Source organism: Eumetopias jubatus, unplaced genomic scaffold, assembly GCF_037043125.1.
Source record: "Eumetopias jubatus isolate StellerSeaLion01/CBP00866 unplaced genomic scaffold, mEumJub1_p1.0 scaffold_3, whole genome shotgun sequence".
Classification (NCBI taxonomy): domain Eukaryota; kingdom Metazoa; phylum Chordata; class Mammalia; order Carnivora; family Otariidae; genus Eumetopias; species Eumetopias jubatus.
This window is the reverse complement of record NW_028274809.1, coordinates 64,624,641-64,644,222: the sequence shown is the minus strand read 5'-3', so window position 1 is coordinate 64,644,222 and position 19,582 is coordinate 64,624,641. Positions and strand designations below refer to the sequence as shown.

The window sequence follows — 19,582 nt, the reverse complement described above, 5'->3', positions numbered from 1 at the left end:
AGCTAAATATGACCAAAGCGTATCTATTTTCAGTGAAAAAAAAGTTGAAATTAATTGAATGATAATACTTCTCCCAGAGATTTATGTAATAAAACTACATAATTCATGTACCTGTATTTATTATGAATCTTTCCTCCAGAGAATTTCAAGCTGAGCTGTTTTATTCCATTAAATATATATTTTTATATATTGCACAGATACAGAGATAGGATGGATAGATAGATGATTGATAGGCATTTAAGTAGATTGAGGTATAATTGTAGAAACTCTTATTAAAACAATACTGGGGGTGCCTGGGTGGCTCATCGGTTGGGTGCCTACCTCTGGCTCAGGTCATGATCCCAGGGTCCTGGGATCAGGCCCCGCATCGGGCTCCCTGCTCTGCGGGGAGCCTGCTTCACCCTCTCCCTCTGTCTGTGGCTCTGCCTGCTTGTGCTCTCTCTTTCTGTCTCTCTCTGTGTCAAATAAATAAATAAAATCTTAAAAAAAATACTGACAATACCTAGCACAATGTGATGGAGATGCTTGTTTGGTACTTAGGAGCTATTGGTTGAATAAATGCATAGGTGAAGGTCTATAAGATCATCTATGTTTAGGGATGCAATGATTTCAAAGGAAAATGTCACCACCCTCCTTTTTAAGTTTCTTTTAATGTTCTGCATCATCGGTCTTTTGGATCTGACAATCCAACTAGTACATGCTCATAGCTTTACTATTGAGCCAAATAAAATTGGAGGCTTCACTTCTGAGTATATTGAGTTATACAAAGAATCAGGATTTGCAATCACCTTGATTCTTCTTTCCTCTTGATATCTTTCCCTATTTGTATAAATTAAAAATTAGGATAAAGTATTGTCTTTCATTGTCATCATAAATATCTCAACTTAATTTCTTCATGTCATAGTAATTCTGCTCAATGCATTCTGCTGTTTCTAGATGATGCTTGACAACACTTCAATTTCATCAACTCAATGAATACTAATTCACTAAAAAAAAACCATGAGAGACTATGGACTCTGAGAAACAAACTGAGGGTTCTAGAGGGGAGGGGGGGTGGGGGGATGGGTTAGCCTGGTGATGGGTATTAAAGAGGGCACCTACTGCATGGAGCACCGGGTGTTATACGTAAACAGTGAATCATGGAACACTACATCAAAAACTAATGATGTAATGTATGGAGATTAACATAACCTAAAAAAAAAGCTTATAAACAGACTAGTTTGTTTAGCACCAAGAAGATCTTTTTTTAAAAAAAGATTTTATTTACTTAGAGAGAGAGAACATGAGCAGGGAGGAGGAGCAGAGGGAGAGGGAGAAGCAGGCTCCCTGCTGAGCAGGCAGCCCGATGTGGGGCTCCATCCCAGGACCCTGGGGTCATGACGTGAGCTGAAGGCAGACGCTTAACTGACTGAGCCACCCAGGAGCCTCATCACCATGCAGATTTTTTTATAAAAAGGCTATTTGAAAATATATATTTCTATTTTGAAAGGTTCTTTCCCATTGTGTATGTTTGTTATCTTTGTTTATTTTTTGGTTTCTTGGTACAGGCTTCCCCTCCCTCTGATGATGCCAATTACTCCTTATAGCATCACAGCACTGCCCATATTCCTCTATAGATGTTCTGTTCCCTTGCAATGTTGTCAAGAGGCCTCTTTCTGAGAACGCTTTGTAAAGTGATTGACATATTATTGTCATACACATCGGCTTCAGTAATTCCACCAATTACAAAATGTTCCGTATCAAAGACTGTTAGCTAAAATAACTAGAAAATAAAACCATAAAAATTTAGAATCTCAATTTTCAAACTAGATTTAAAATCATAAAATTTTCACACTCTTGGAAAAAATGTGATTATTTGCCCATGCACTTACTCCTTGATATTTAAGGCCGGCGGTGTTTGGGGGGGGGGCAGTCATCTACTATCTGTCGGGATGCTAAACATGGAGATTTGAGGATGCATGAGTTCAGTTAAATGAGAGGTTCTTATTAGCTAATGACTGTGAAATGTGGTAAGTAGATAACAAAGATGTTTACTGACAGGATGGGAATACAACAACAAAAAACAAGCAGGAATAGGTAACTCTCTAGAGAAGTCAGGAAGGTTTTAAACAGAACATAATTTTTGAGCCATGATTTCAAAAATGTATAGTGAATGTAGAGAAGCCTTAACCTGAAGCTCAAACCCTAGGGAAATCAAATTTTTATTGTAGATTTTGAAAGAAAATTTTTTAAAAATAAAGAGAGAAAACCCATGGCAAAAGAAACAGGTTTGAATTTGAATACATCCAAATCTAGAGAAACACAATATATTAACCAGAAATTGTTATGTTCATCACTTAAAAGAAAGAACTGTTTTTTCTTTCAAACCTTGAATCCTGTGACAGTTTTGCTAACATAAATAGCACATTTTTGGTATTGTTTATGTCTGTTTGACAAGGATGCAAAGAGCATTAATACATCATAACTATTTCTAGTTTTATTAAAAATGAGATTAGTGAATAGCTAAATTATTGGCCTTGAGCATGAACTTTTTTTTCCACTCTAGTGGGGCAGTTACTATGTACCATTCTGCCAAATTTTTATCACATTTTTTTCTATTGTGTATACTTCTAAGAGTCACAATAATAGTGAGTCACATAAAAAAAATTGGTCCTATTCTTTCCTTACTCATTATGCTAGAAAGAGTTTGAATTTTTATTGATAGAAATGTACAATGCCTTTTCCTATAATGATAATAACAATAGCAAGTTGAGTAGGCAGAACGTGAAGTCTTTCCTGTGCTGGAGAAATCTCCTTAGAAGTATATATCAAGGGTGCACGTGTGGCTCAGTCGGTTAAGTGGCTGCCTTCAGCTCAGGTCATGATCCCAGTGTCCTGGGATCAAGTCCCGCTTTGGGCTCCTTTCTCAGCGGGGAGCCTGCTTCTCCCTCTGCTTCTCCCTCTGCTTCCTTCTCCCTCTGCTGGTGTGCTCTCTCTCTGATGAATGAATAGATAAAATCTTAAAAAAAAAAGTATATATCAAGGATAGATTTTTGTAAGACACTTGTCTAACATATGAACTGACAGATTGGTAAGAGCTATACAAACATCATATTATTTTGTGATTGTGCCACATTCTCTCCTTTAGATTCCAATATTAGAGCACATATCTCATCTGTTTTTCTTTCTATAAATGGATGAATGAGATGAAAAAAAGAGTTTAAGTGTGATTTAGTGACTTACCCAAGATTACGACATACCTAGTAGAGGAGGGAGTTAATACAAAGTCCCTGTTTCTGACTCCTGGTTGATCCAACTTGTGAACAAGACTGCATTTTGTCTCTTGCATCCTGAGCTATATTTGATTTTCATATTCAAGAACCAATTTTATTAATTGTTTTGTGTGAATTTATGTATGGTGTTCTTGCCAGAATTCTTTATTACATTTTTATTGTGTAATTTGATTTCTCTTGAACATTATGATGATCCATTCTTTCACCTAACCCTGTACTTTGTAGACACCAGCAACTGAGACGAATGAAAGTCCGATTTAAAATCCAAACTAAAGTAGTTGCAAAATATAAAACACAGTAACGATAGAAATAAAATCTTGGCATATTTTAAGACAGACTTTATATAAACTACAGCAACCTGGGGCGCCTGGGTGGCTTAGTCAGTTGGGCGTCTGCCTTTGGCTCAGGTCATGATCCAGGGTCCTGGGATCAAGTCCTGCATCGGGCTCCTTGCTCGGTGGGAAGCCTGCTTCTGCCTCTCCCACTTCCCTTGCTTGTGTTCCCTCTCTCGCTGTCTCTCTGTCAAACAAATAAATAAAATCTTTATAAAAAAAAATTACAGCAACCTGGGGGCAGTAAAATTGACACATTGACACTAACATACCAAACTAATGCAACAATTACAGTTCTGTTTAGTAATAACACATAAGTAGAAACTTAAATTCTAAATTTATGTACCCTCAAACTGTTTATGTTGTGTCATCTCCTACAAGAAAATGTACATAGATATGACAGGCATGGATTGTTTTTACTCAAGTAGATACACATTCAGTATAGACTGCCCAGAAAATAACTTTCAAAATATGTCAAAAATATATTTATTTACTGTTTTTGACTCCTAGTGTGTGCATTTGTCTTTCTCAACATACATTCAAATCACTAACTCTATTCTTTCAGCCTGATGATTAGCAGCAAGTGAAAGAAACTAAAATTTCTATAGGTTCCAGGCAGGTTTTTTTTTTGTAAATGTCAATTTGGTGTTACTTATTAGTGAATGATGGGAACAGTGACCAACTGAAAAGTGCATGTCCCAACTAAAACGGTTGGCCACTACTTTGTTCCAGCAAGCAGCTCACATGTTGGAATATGAAGCCAGTGTTGTCAGATCTTTGAAGTTTACAAAAGCAGGCAGAAATCTTGATTTTTGTGGGTATTAACTAATTCCAAATTTAAAAACACCAATTGGGCCAAATAAGCATGTCCCTGTGCTATAGTTTGTCACATGGAACTCTAAGTAAAGACATGATTCTATAGTAATCATCATGATGCTCTTCAATAAGGACCTTGGTACTGGTCAGGTTTCCACTGTCCTTTGCTCTTTCATTGTCTGTTTAATCAGTTTCATAAGAAAGCCCTAGATTATTTCCATTTTGTCTTTACAGATGGAAAGACTTTTCACAGTTGTAAACAGATGTCACAGAAAGAGTTGTTATTTGTGGTCATGCATTTTCAATGATTGTTATTGTTCCCTACAGCTTAATGTTACTGATATCCTTAAATAAAACTTGATTATGCAAAGCTTCCTATTAAATCAAATTTTGATTATTTGAACTTAAAGGAAAAGCTATGGATTATTTATTTTCTCTACTCCCTTTTGAGAAAGTAAAGTACATGACTTGTTCATTGTTCCATCTAATTTCTAGGACATCCTCTGGCAAATAGAAGATTGAATGAAAATAATTTATTAATAGAAGTTTGCCAGTTTAGTCATCCACTCATTAAGTAAACTTTTCCTTAGCACAAATTGTGTGCCAAGCATGTTATTAAATATCATTTTATATATGTGGATTATTAACTCAGGATAGAAAAACATTCTGCTTCAGGGAAAAAAAATTACATTGGTATTCAATTTAATGAAATACAATCTACATTTTTCAGCTTTATTGAGGTATAGTTAACAACATTTAAAGTATACATACAACATATAAGACATTTAAAGCATACATCATGATGATTTAATATATGTATACATTGTGAAAGGATTTCTAGTTAACTAATACATCCAATGAAATACAATCTACATTCTAAAGTATAAACCTACATTTTGCCTTCAATTCTCTGTAGAACTTTTAGGAAGATGCTAACTTTTTTTCTTAATTCTCCTTCCTAGAAAAGTATAAGATCAGATCATACTATATATCTCTAAGCAGACGTCTGATGGCCGCTTGGTTAATGAGAACTTTTACCCTGTATACCAAATACCCTTAGAGGGAAAAAGCTACACACTACAGGTCCACTAGCAAAAAAAAAACAAGAAAGTCAAGTTCTCATTAATTAATTTTAAACTTATTGTTGGTTTAAAGTATTAGAACTTGACAGCTCAAAACTATTTAACTTGTGTAAAAAAATTAGTGCTCCTATTTGATGAATAATAATGGATCTTTGTTCACCTGACTATTCTCTCCAAAGGCAAATTTTTTAAAAATCATATCTCAACAATAGTGTTTGATGGTCAAGTAGATAAAAGTGAATTCCCAACTTCAAACAAGTTCAGATTCAAGTGTTCTTAAAGAGTAATCTCTTCATATCCTTATTTTTTGATGTTAAGATTTTTAGCAATATGCCAGCTGACTCAATATATCAATCAATCAGTCAATCAATCAATCATATACTTATATCAGATCACATTCTATAGTAACAACAGGACTGGATCACCAAAATAAACAGGAGCTTCAAAGCATCCAATTCAGCCAGGGTCACCTGTGCTAACTTAACCAAAATCAAAAGTAGCCCCATGTGTGAGGAGAGAGAGATATATGCTAACATAATGTGGTCTGTTTATATCAGTTATATTCTTCATTTGAACTCTGGATGTTTCATCAAACTAGATGGCCAACTTTGAACTTAAAGGAAAAGCTATGGATTATTTATTTTCTATACTCCCTTTTGAGAAAGTAAAGTACATGACTCGCTCATTGTTCCATCTCATTTCTAGGACATTCTCTGGCAAATAGAAGATTGAATGAAAATAATTTATTAATAGAAGTTTGCTAGTTTAGTCATCCACTCACTAAGTAAGCTTTTCAGTAACATGTAAAGTTGGCTTATAAACAACAAAATATATTTTTTCATCAAGGATTTGCATTTTCTTCTTGAGGTTCATCTTTCTCATATTGTAGCTTACTAAGAGTAGTAGGCAGAATAAAGACTCCTGAGGAAACCTATGTCCTAACTCTCAGAATCTGTGAGTATGTAAGTTATATGGCAAAGGAGAATTAAGATTGCAAATAAAATTATAGCTGCTAATAAGCTGACCTTTTGACAGGGAGAGAATCCTGGATTATCCAGATTGGCCTGGTGTAATCACAAAGTTCCTTAAAAGTGGAACAGGGAATTAGAAGAGAGAATCAGAGATGGCAGTGTGAGAAAAACCTCGCCTGATTGAGGAGTGGGGCCATGAGCCAAGGAAAACGGGCAGTCTCTAGAACTGCAAAAGGCAAGGGAATAGATTCTCTCATAGAACCTGCAGAAAGGAATACATACCTTCTAACACCTGTCAACACCCCCAATCAGGGCTTCTGACCTACAGAGCTATAAAATATTAAGTCTGTGCCGTTATAAGCCACTAAGTTTGTGATAATTTGTTACAGCAGCCAAGCAAACTAATGCACTGAGGAACATTAATTTTTTTTCAATAATTTTAATTTTTTCATTAATAAAAAAGTTAAAATTTTCAGACTTCTCTTAAAACATTGTATATTTCTTTATTCACTTATTTTTAGGAGGTAATCCACAGCAGCCAGGTCGACATTTCAAGAAGCAGGCAGGAAATGGAAAGAAATGAACAAGAAGCTTCCAAAACACACAAAAGTGATGTTCTTGGAACAGAAATGGTAACTACTTAGAAAGACAATACTTTCCAAAAAGATTACAAAGCTGTGTGAAAATTCTGACCTCGTTGTAAGCAATTGCTTTTAATGTCCTTTATGAGTTTAATATCAATACATATCAGTGTCTATTTCCACACTTTGGAACTGACATTCTTTGAAAAGTAAAACGAGCACCCTAAAAATATGAGTGCACTTTAGATGTTAATTCATATATATTCTGTTATAGTGTGAGCCCATGCATTAAAATAAGGGATAGAAGTTTAATTAGCATCTCTCAACGTTCACTGAGGTCTTGAAAGAAAATCACTGTGAAATGAAGAATATGTGTACAGTTCTAAAATAACTGACTTCTTAAAAACAACTATTTATTTAAAATTATCTTTAAACATAGGCCTCTCATCTTAAAAAGCACACTGAGGAAATAAGCCAAGCTTCTCAGTTCCATCAGTATGTTCAAGAAACAGGTGAGACTCTGTTATTATTTGACCCCAGTATACCTTTATCCCACTGATGTGTCTGTGTTTGAATGGAAGCCTTCCAAAGCACAGTCCCTCCCACTGAGTAAATTTAGTGACTATGACTCATGGTCCCAAAGGGGACAGACTAGTATTTCTATATATAATTAGTTTCTGCGTGTGGTAATAGATTCACTAAGCTTCTAAAATAGTTCACTGCCCATCAGCCTTATGAATTCATCCTAAAAGCCTAGAAGGTGATACGCCAGCCACCTCTGAATTGTGGGACCTAGAATAAAACTTAATGTTCATCAAGCTCCCTGAGAACAGAAATGTTATCTGGATGGTATTACTTTTAATAACAGATTAAAACACTTCTAAATTCAGTTTTGCAACCTACAGATATGAGATTAAACTACAGACAAATCTGTGCGAGTTTGCGTAAGACCCATGCAGGTTGTCTTGCCTACACAAGGGGAATGAAAAGTTTTGTTGCCTTGAAGAGCTAAAAGGGAAGATTTAAGCCAATTGTGACCCAATCATTACTTGGCTCTATCTATTTTGGCTTTATTTTGGTTTTCCTTTTCTGTTCTTCTGCTTCTTCTTATAGCTTTTATTCTTGCCTAAGCATGGAAGTAAAACATGCTTATAGAACACTTGAAAAATATATACAATTAAAATAAACAACAGTTCCATTACTTATGAATTCTCATCCAGAGATCACCATCACCACTGTTCTTCCTATATTTCTTGACATATACTAACTTACAGAATGAAAGAGTGCCATATGTACCTTGAACCTTTTTATTTAACACATATTGTGAGAAGCTTCCCACAGCATTGCAATTTCCTTCTCAAATATCATGTTTATTTGTTATATCACATCCCTGGTATTCTTTTCTGTTTGTAGTCATTGATACACCTGAGGATGAAGAGATTCCGAAGGTTTCAACTAAGTTTTTAAAAGAGCAATTTGAAAAGTCTGCCCAGGAAAAGGTCCTTTATTCTGACAAAGAGATGACCCCAGCCAAGCAGATTAAAGTAAGATAATTTCTCTACATAGAAATATGTTAAGTGTAAAAACCAGATGTAAATGCATAGCATTTTCAAATTATTGAATGTTTGATGTGGTTTTTCAACTAAATCCTGAGCCAGTACTCTTCTGTTCCAAAAGGAGGATATTATTCTACGAAAAGCAGTAGAGTTAAAACTTTCCTCACTAGAAAAAAAAAAATGGAAAAATTATATGTGCTCTAAAATTTAATAACTAGCATTAGATAAAATAATAAAGTCAATTTTAAATGTCAGATACTCTGCTTAAAATTCCAAAGAAAACAAAACAACCCTCAAAAGTGCATTAAGACTTTTACTGTTTCCCTCTAGATTACTCAGCATAGCATATTAAGCAAAGGAGGAAGAATAATCAAGATTATGTGTAAATGTTAAAACACTGAGCTGCTGATGTATCAAATGGGGAATATGACTCTGAAAGTGCAAAGAGTTATAGGAAAGATAGTAACCTAAGTAGGTCTCTCAAGAGAGTCTGTCACCTGTTGTTTCCAATGGAGATATCATAGCAGGTGGACAAGTGAGGGGCAGTGCCTAGGTAGTCTTCACCACTACACCCATTTTTATAAGATTTGACTTTCTTTCCCTTAAAGATCGGAAGTGAATATGAAGAGACTTTAAAACCATCATCACTTGTGAGTACCTCTTCCACTTCCTGCATGTCGACCCTCCAAAGGAAGGAAACATCAACCACAAAAAACAGTGACCACAGTGCCACTTCCTCAACCCTGGGACAAGTTAATGCCAGTCCTGTGGGAAAGACAGAAGAATTTCCTCCTCCCCCACCTGATATATTTCGAACTCCAATAGATGTGACAGCATTTTCTCAGTCCCCTGAATTCCCCAACTCTCCTAGAATACCACCAGTACCCAAAGAATTATATACTAAGCAAAGAAATTTGTACGAATTAAACCGTTTATATAAACACATGCATCCTGAGTTAAGAAAAAACTTAGAAAAAGATTATATCAGTGAGGTTTCTGAAATTGTCTCTAGTCAAGTGAACCCAGGGAGCTCAGTTTCAGCAGATGTGCAACAAGCCCGGTACATTTTTGAAAATACGAATGACAGTTCTCAAAAAGCTCTGAACTCAGAGAGAGAACACTTGGAGTGGGATGAAATTCTGAAGGGGGAGGTGCAGTCCATGAGATGGATCTTTGAGAATCAGCCTTTAGATTCCATCAACAATGGCTCTCCAGAGGAAGACAACATCAACAAGGGCATTGCTAATCAAGAAATCATTGCTGGTGGTGATGTGAAATATACCACATGGATGTTTGAAACCCAACCCATAGATACACTGGGGGATAATTCTTCTGGCACTGAAGAAGATGCTGAGAAAATTCCTGAGCTAGCCAGAGGAGATGTCCGCACAGCCCGGTGGATGTTTGAAACAAAGCCATTAGACTCAATGAATGACATGCATCAAGAGGAATCAGTGGTAACTGCCATAAAGGACATAACTGGTGGGGATGTCAAGACTGTGAGATATATGTTTGAAACTCAACATCTGGATCAGCTTGGACAGCTTCATTCAGTCGATGAAGTTCATCTGTTGCAACTCAGGTCTGAGCTCAAAGAAATTAAGGGAAATGTTAAGAGAAGTATAAAATATTTTGAAACTCAACCATTATATGTTATTAGAGATGGTTTAGGTCAAATGCTAGAAATTAAAACTGTTCACAGAGAAGATGTTGAAAAGGGAGATGTGAGAACAGCACGTTGGATGTTTGAAACACAGCCCTTGGACACAATTAACAAGGATATCACGGAAATTAAAGTTGTCCGAGGAATATCCATGGAAGAAAATGTCAAAGGTGGGGTGAGTAGGGCAAAGTGGTTATTTGAAACTCAACCTTTGGAGAAAATCAAAGAAGAGCCAGAAGAGGCCATCATTGAAAAGGAAACAATAACAGGTACAGATGTCTCCAGAAAGTGCTGGATGTTTGAAACACAGCCATTAGACATTCTAAAAGAAGTTCCTGATGCAGATCCTCTAAGATCTGAAGAGATAATAGGGGGTGATGTACAAACTACTAAGCATCTATTTGAAACACTTCCAATAGAGGCTTTAAAAGATAGCCCCGATGTAGGAAAACTTCAAAAAATTACTGCCTCTGAAGAAGAAAAGGGGGATGTTAGACACCAAAAATGGATTTTTGAAACCCAACCTCTGGAAGACATTAGAGAAGATAAAAAAGAGTACATACGAACAGTGAAACTTGAAGAAATTGACAGAGGAAATGTAAAGAATTATACACATATCTTTGAATCAAACAATTTAATTAAATTTGATGCATCACATAAAATAGAGGTGGAAGGAGTCACAAGAGGTGCCGTAGAGTTAAACAAATCACTCTTTGAAACAACACCACTATATGCCATTCAAGATCACCTTGGAAAATATCATCAAGTCAAGACAGTCCAACAAGAAGAAATCCTAAGAGGCGACGTAAGAAGTTGTAGGTGGCTTTTTGAAACAAGGCCCATTGATGAGTTTGATGAAAGCATTCATAAATTCCAGATAATTAGAGGAATATCTGCTCAAGAAATACAGACTGGAAATGTGAAATCTGCTAAATGGCTATTTGAAACCCAACCTCTTGATTCGATTAAATATTTTAGTAATATGGAAGAAGTAGAAGGTAAACCTGAACAAGTGACAGATATTGTTAAAGGGGATGTCAAAACTTGTAGGTGGCTTTTTGAAACCCAGCCAATGGAGTCTCTCTATGAAAAAGTTTCATTAATGACTGGCAGTGAAGAAATTCATAAGGGAGATGTCAAAGCCTGTACCTGGCTCTTTGAAACTAAGCCGCTTGATACCATAAAAGATGCCTCCGAAGCAACAGTCAAATTGCAAACTGTAAAACAGGAAGAGATCCAAGGTGGGGATGTTCGTACAGCATGTTTTCTTTTTGAAACAGAAAATTTGGACAGCATACAAGGAGAAGAAGGAAAAGAAATCAAGGCCATAGAGATGGATATCCAAGCTGGGGATGTCTCCAGCATGCGGCATAAATTTGAAAATCAATCTTTAGATTCTATAAGTTCCAGTTCAGAAGAAGTTTTGAAAAAGATCAAAGCCCTAAAGACTGAAGACATTCAGAAAGGCGATGTTTTAAATTGTAGGTGGCTTTTTGAAAACCAACCAATTGATATGATAAAAGAGAGCCAAGAAGGTGATGAATTAGTTAAGACAGTGACAGACATACAAGGTGGGGATGTAAGAAAGGGGTGCTTTATTTTTGAGACTTTTTCTTTAGATGAGATTAAAGAAGAATCTGACTGTATCAGCCCCAGGAAAACAATTACTGAAGAAGTAATGAACGGTGACGTAAAAAGCTACAGAATGCTCTTTGAAACCCAGCCACTCTATGCAATTCAAGACCAAGACGGGTATTATCATGAAGTGACAACAGTTAAAAAGGAAGAGGTCATTCATGGAGATGTACGAGGAACTAGGTGGCTTTTTGAAACAAAACCACTGGACTCAATTAATCAGTCAGAGACTGTGTATGTTATTAAATCTGTCACACAGGAAGACATTCAGAAGGGAGATGTTAGTTCTGTCAGATACAAATTTGAAACCCAGCCACTGGATCAGATTTCAGAAGAATCACGTGATGCTGTGCCCACTGTGGACTATATTCAAGGTGGGGATGTAAAAACAAGTAAACAATTTTTTGAGTCTGAAAATTGTGGTAAGAATACTTATATAAGAACAGTAAGTGTTAATGAAACACAGAAGGGCAATGTTAAGACATCTACTTGGCTATTTGAAACCCACACCATAGATGAGCTGAGAGGAGAAGGGTCGGAATATGAAAATATCAAAACAGTCACCCAGGAAGATATGCAGAAAGGTGATGTGAAGCAGGCAGTATGGCTTTTTGAAAATCAAACTTTGGATTCTATTAAGGAAGCAGATGAAAGCACCACAAAAATCATCAAGGAGGAAATCCCTCCTTCTGATGTCAAGACAACTACATGGCTCTTTGAAACTACACCCCTTCATGAATTTAATGGAAATAGGGTAGAGAAGGTAGAAATTATTGGCAAGAGCATTAAGGAAACGTTAGAAGAACTCTACTCTCAAAAAGTTATTGAGGCTCCTGGAATCATCATTGAAGCTGATGAAGTTGGGGACGTTCGAATGGCAAAATACAAGCTAATGAATCAAGCATCTCCTCAGATACAGAAAGAAGAAATTATCAGGGTTGATCTCAGAAATATAATGGCGAACCTGCTTTCCAAAAGAGACTGTACAAAAAGGGAGATTTGGGTTAGTGACGAAGAGAAGGGAAATGTTAATTTGACCAAAACTCAATTATTAAACAGATCGATGGAATTTCATGCTGAAAAAGAAGAAATAGTGAGTGGTGATGTACAACAAGCAATAAAAAACTTGTTCTCTGAGGAAAGATCTGTAAAGAAAGGCATTTTAATTCAGGAAGATGAAAGAGGGGATATTAATATGACTATCTATTGTCTTCTTCATGAAAATGATGGTGACACAGTTGAGCGTGAAGAAGTAATAGGGGGTGATGTAAAACGTACCATTCATAATTTGCTATCTTCTGTATCAAACAATAAGATATCTGAAAGGGCTAAAATCGATGCCACTGAGAGGGGAAATGTTCAGTTTTTCACAACATGCATAGAAATTGGAGCTTTGGATTATCTTAAACAACTCCAGACCGGGTCAAGTGAGACACTGACAGCTAGGAAACAAGAAAGAGAGGAAGAAATAATTGGTGGCGATGTGGAGGGTGCAAAGCTGTTACTAAAGAAAAGGCAGTCTCAGGTTGAACGTACTGTTAATGAAACTGACATCGTCCCAGGAGATGTGCATAATACAGTTAAGGTTTTTATGACAGAGCCTCAGACTACATTTTGCAAGACACCCAAAGAAGAAATTATAAAAGGTGATTTGAAATCAACCTTAAACTCCCTCAGCCAGGCCATAAATCAGAAAACAGTGGCGAAAGCAGAAGAAGTTATAAAAGGTGACATGCTGGCCACACTCAAGTCACTTAAGGAAGCAAACCACCAATGGAAAGAATCTAAACAGCCCAATGCCATCCCTGGTGACATTGACAAAGCTATTGAATGCCTTGAAAAGACCACAAACACACGAACAGAAATCCTGAAAAAGGAGCTTATCCGAGATGACCTTGAAATATCATTAAGGAATCTGAAAGAAGCCCAGAGAGCTTTCAAAGAGGTGGATAAAAGAGGTGTAATGAAAGAAGATGTGAAAGGGGTGATGGGAAGGTCCTCAGAAGAGCAGAAAACAAAGATTCATCCGGTGGCTGTCCAGAGGGACACAAAAAGTGCTCTTCAGCCAAGACCGGGACCATATGAACCAGCAGCCAGGTGGCCAGGGGGAGCAGACGTTCCCAATCAAACTACAGGCAAATTTTATCATGGGAATTTAATAGAAGAAAGAACTGAAGCTACTCTCCCTAAAGTCCCCAAAGGCACTGTAAAGATTGTCATAGGTCATGAACAAAACAATGATGCTCTGGAGAAAAGCCTGAGAAAACTATCTAATTCACACCACAAAGCTATTAACAATGTGTTGGAATCAGGGGACAAAATGGGTATCGGGACTGATACCACAACAGAGCAGCATCTTAGTGATGAACATGTGAGCAGACAATTGACTTCAACTGTGTCAGCGAGGGAAAATCTAAAAACTAAGGAATCAGAGACTGTGAGAGAACAGAAGAATGCTATCTTTAACTCTACCAAATCTATCGACAAAACAGTGGGAAGGCAACAGACTCAAACTGGTAAACTGAGGGATGACCACCAGAAGACTGAATCTTTCTCTGTAAAGAGTCCTAAAATTACCCAAAACACTAAAATACCAACAGATAAACAAAGCCCTAAGGCCAGTCCAACCCCGGGTCTGGTCAACATGACAGTCAGGGAGACCTGTGAAGCTTCAGAGGACTTTCAGAAGCAAACTTTGTTAAAGCAAGAACTACAATGTTCTAATAAAGACATAAAGAAAAAGAACATGAACCCTCAACCGACTTTGCCTAGAGATCAAGACATACCAAATATAACAGAAGTGAAAGTCTCCTCCAAAAGCCACAGTAAATTTAAGGCAACTGACAAAAAACAGGCTGATGTTCATCTGAAGAGCCAGGACTTTCTGGCCAGGAAGACAAATACTTCCACAGACTTAAAAATGGCAATGGAAATGTCCTTTAATTCAATCAACCTTAACCCCGAAAATAATGTAAAAGAAAGTGAGTACTCTCTCCCACCTCCATCTCCACCTCCTCTGCCACCTTCCAACGCATCATCTGAAATTGAATTTCCTCTTCCTCCTCCACCTCCATTAGTGATGTTGCCTGAAAAAAATGCCCCAGAAGTGATAAAGGCTGAATTTGAAAGTTTCCCGGGCCTCCCTCTTCCTCCACCACCAGAAGATGATAAATCTGAAAGAAAATGTCTATCAGTTTTTCCACCACCTCCCCTTCCTCCAACTCCATCTCTTAAACCAGCGCATCTCCTTTCCTCCTCTGTTCAAGAAAAGCATAGGGGAACATTCATACAATATTCTCAAGAAGCCTCAAGCTCTCAGCAAACTCATTCTCAGGCTGAAGTCCTAACAGGAAAATCAGGAGTACTTTTGCCACCTCCCACAGTCCCCAAACCCAAATTTCCCAAACAGATAGAAGATAAAAAGAATTGCAGTTCCCCAAAAGTTGAATTGGAAAATTCCCTGCCAGATATGGAAGATAAAATTACTCCCTCAAAGGATCAGAAAAGCGTAATAATGGCAACTAGCAGTGAACACACAGAGTTGAAGCAGAACATATCTAGAAGAAGTCTTGATGAAAGAAAACAATTATCTATGGATGCTATGAGGTCTCTCTCCCAGATGGTTCCAGAAACTTCACTACCCAAGGCAAAAACAATGGCACCGCTAATAAAATCTCATTCATTCTCAGCATGTTCAGGAAAACAAAGTCCAAAACCTTATATGAGAAAATTTAAGACACCTTTAATGATTGCTGAAGAAAAGTACAGACAACAAAAAGAAGAGCTTGAAAAACGGAAACATGAGCATTCTTGCTACAACATAGTCAAAACAGAAAGCCCAAATCAAAACATGTCAGAGTTGCAAGGGGAAGTACTGTTACAAAAAACAAACGAGGAGGCTCCTCTACCTGGAATGGATTCAGGGGTCACTTTGGTTCAACCCAACCCAAACTCGCAAAGTCATTCTCAAGTACTAAGAGTGTGTACTGACAACCAGCTTTCCACAACACCAGCGAGGACAGTCACCACCAAGGGGATCCAACATGTTCTAGCAGCCTCAGAAGATGAAGCTACCATGAAAAAGGAAGTTTTACAGAACTCAAGGGACATGTTACAATCTATATCAGCTTTTGAAATTAAACAGAAGCACCAGGAGTGTAATACACAAGAAACACAACAGAAGTATCTGGAGGAGTTGCACTTGCCCCAAAGAAAACCAGTTTCCCCAAGTTTCAAAGTTAAAACTATCAAGCTTCCAACTGCAGATCACAAATCAAATGAAACAGACCACATTTATGAAAGCCGTAAAAAGCAATCTGATGTTGATGTTCAAACCATTAGCAAACAACAGTACCAGAAAACCGAGAAAACTGAAGCAGGCACTGAATATAGTAATAAGCAATCTGTAGCTGAAAAATATTATCAATTACCTGAGAAGGAGAAAAGAGTCACAATAAAACTGCCTGCAGAACCCACAGGGAAAAGTCACGAAAGTAAACTCAATATAGTTCCTGAGAAGCAAAGAGAATTTAGGGATTTGGAGAGTGGGAAACCTCAAGGAAGTGAAAGAACAAATCAGGAACCCTCAACGATTGGTCCAAAGGAAGAGAGACTAATAGTTGAAAGAAAACAAGAACATTTGAATAAATCAGCACAGGAGGTAGTCAAGCAAAAGGTTACTGATGTACATCTTGATTCACAGATGCAGAATTTTCAGCAAACACAAATACAGACTTGTGAAAGTCAAGTTGAACATAAACAATTGTCCCAGCCATATAATAATCTGCAGGAAGAAAAATGTCCTGGAGTCAAGGGCATACAACAGAAACAAGTCTTTTCTAATAGTAAAGATTCAAAGCAAGAGATTACACAGAACAAATCTTTATTTTCCTCTGTGAAAGAATCCCAGCAGGATGATGGAAAATGTGCTATAAATATATTGGAATTCTTGAGAAAACATGAAGAACTACAACATATTTTGTCTAGGGTAAAACAGTTTGAAGTGGAGCCAGATAAAAATGGCCTTAAAACCTTTCAGACACTGCTAAGTATTATTCCAGGATGGCTATTAAGTGAAGAAAAAAGACAATATGGTGTTTGCATTGCTATGGAGAATAACATAGAAAAAATCAAAGAAGAAATAACGCATATTAAGACTCAAGCAGAGGATATGCTTGTGTCCTGTGAGAATGTAATTCAAACAGCCATGATATCCTCCAAAGCAGAAAAGCAGAGAAACAAACCCACTAGCCTTAATGAAACGTTCTCTAAAATGTCTAACGTTAGTGAACAGCAAGAAAATACAATCGTAGAAAAAATAGAGCACGGCCAAGTAGCAACTCATCATGAAGCAACTGCTCACAATCATGTGAAAACCCATCACGAAATTAAACTGGATGACAGCAAGATCTCTCCTCCCTCCTTGAAAACACACCCACCATCACCAACTTTTATAACAATTGAGTCTACTGCCCGGCGACCAGAAACCTCTGCTAAGGACCAGCTCTCTCAGTCCCCTAAAAAAGACACTTTTGCTGAACCATCACCGAGAAGTCCCGTGTCACAAACATCCAGAGTTGGTGCTGCTAACGCTTCCCTTTCTCCACCCACGAATCGCTCTGAGCAGCTTGTCAAACTCAAAGACACCACCGCAAAGTTAGCCAGAGGGGCCGCCCCACGTCCACCGGTGACCCCGGTTCCGATAGTAGAGAAAAGGTCTGAGATCATCACGTCTCCTGCAACACTTCGTCGTCAAATTAAGATAGAAACTCGTGGTAGGGACTCTCCACCCACAATCACCATACCTATTAGTGTAAATCATGTAGACGGTGGCTCCTTCAGAGGATCCCTGGAAGCTCAAGAGGAAATTAGGCAAGTAGAAAAAAGGGCGACTTACGTTCACAAAGATGCAGTGAATTCCACGCAGCGCCTGGTGCCGGACACTGAGAGTTTTGACTCGGTGGAGATCATCCACACGGTGGAAGGGCCTCGCCGCACAGAGCGCACGCAGAGGTATGAAGCCGCCAACCAAACTGTCCAAACGGCTGAGAATTTCCTGAGTGACCGCGAAAATGAAATAAACAGATGGTTCAGGGAATTTGAGGCTGACCCAGTTTTTGAAGCAAAGTCGAACAGGAGAGTTTATACAAATGGAGAAGCAGACCATAACATTAAACAAGAAAGCCGTTCGTTTTGTAAGGAGGAATGTGGATTGAGATATCTAGAAAACACCAGTTTTCCAGGCTTTTCTTGCAGTCGTCCCAGAGAGCTGCAAGAAAAAATTCCTGCGAAGCAGCCCAGCGTCCACTCTGAAACAAGGTCTGTGAGTGAACATTTCTCGGGTGTGGACGCGTTTGAGGATCAAGGTGTTGGGTCGACGATGATGACGGTCTCTTCAACACATAGCTCAGAAGCTGGCAAATCTGGCTTTGACTTCAAGCATGCCCCACCAACCTATGAAGATGTCATCGCTGGCCACAGTTTAGATATTTCTGATTCACCTACAGAGCTCAGGAGGAATTTTCAAAAGGCGTGGCAGGAGAGTGAAAGCCTTTTTAAAAGCCTGGGATTTGCAATTTCGGACGCTCCTACCACTGAGATGAGAACCGCCTTCCAAGAGGAATCAGCCTTTATAAGCGGTAACGGAGCTTGAGCAGTGTGCAGATTAACCCATTTAAAGGCACACGGTCCATAGCTAGGATGATTTGCGGTTCAAAGGGTGTTTGAAAATAACTGAAAACTAACAGCTTTCCCTGGCTGAGGATGTCCTTCTTTTTACAATGCTTGCTCTTACTGCTTTTTTTTTTACAAAAGCATCTAATATAGGATTCATCTGCACTGTGTGAGAATAACAAATAATATTATATAGATTATTGAGACCTGTATTTGTCAAGGTAAATAAGACTTTGGATAAAGCAGCAGATATAATAATTGTTAATGTAATAGTATTAATAATTGTATCTAAATGTATATTTAATAATGGCACACCCATAGCACATTATTAATATTTTATTAAAAGTTAATGTTTTATCCACTTGCTTAAGACAGTATTAGATAATATCTATTGACCTACTCTTGACATATTTTTAACTGCCAGACTTAAGTGGTGTTTGCATTTGAGTTCAATATAGCCTGGCAATAATCCAACAAACAATTTACACCCTTCATATGTTCTTCAATGATTTTTATTGCTTAATATCTTTGACAAAAGTATAGGTATGGAATTAGACCTTTTGTGTATTTAATTACTGTTATTAAGTTGGATGGAGTTAGCGTTCTCTAATGTCACTAGTTTTTTTCTATAGCTAATTTTATTTCACCTTTCTTAAACTCCAAATGAGAGCTCAGTTGGCCTCATTCACAGATGAATATGGACAATGCATTTAAAAAATTTGATTATATATTTAGAGGGAGATTCAAAACACATGAACTGAGTATTTTTTAACATCAGAGAACAGTTTTTTCTTTCTATTTCCCTACTTTTTATAATTAATGAGGCTTTACAATAAAAGGATTTGACATAATTAATGTGCACCATTAGGGTAGTCCATTCTTCTAAACAGATTGAAAGAAATATCAAGCTCAAAAATAAAAACTGCTGAAACTAATAGTTTTGCCTCTATCATATTTGCAACATATGTGTCTAGTTGATCAGATCAATATGATTTCTCAATG

The 19,582-nt window shown here is 37.4% G+C and overlaps 1 protein-coding gene across 3 annotated transcripts in view; it reads left to right on the top strand.

The window, feature by feature from the left end:
• The window catches only part of XIRP2 (xin actin binding repeat containing 2), a 311,289-nt gene that overhangs the window by 283,127 nt on the left and 8,580 nt on the right, over positions 1 to 19,582 (top strand). For 2 of the 3 annotated variants that reach the window (XM_028124790.2, XM_088022124.1), the window contains 3 exons: positions 6,995 to 7,105; positions 7,494 to 7,566; positions 8,468 to 8,598. In XM_028124790.2, the coding sequence (XP_027980591.1) occupies positions 6,995 to 7,105; positions 7,494 to 7,566; positions 8,468 to 8,598 (315 nt within the window). Of the gene's footprint in view, positions 1 to 6,994; positions 7,106 to 7,493; positions 7,567 to 8,467; positions 8,599 to 9,218; positions 18,547 to 19,582 lie in introns of all 3 variants that reach the window. The other variant, XM_028124781.1, reaches the window with a different exon arrangement.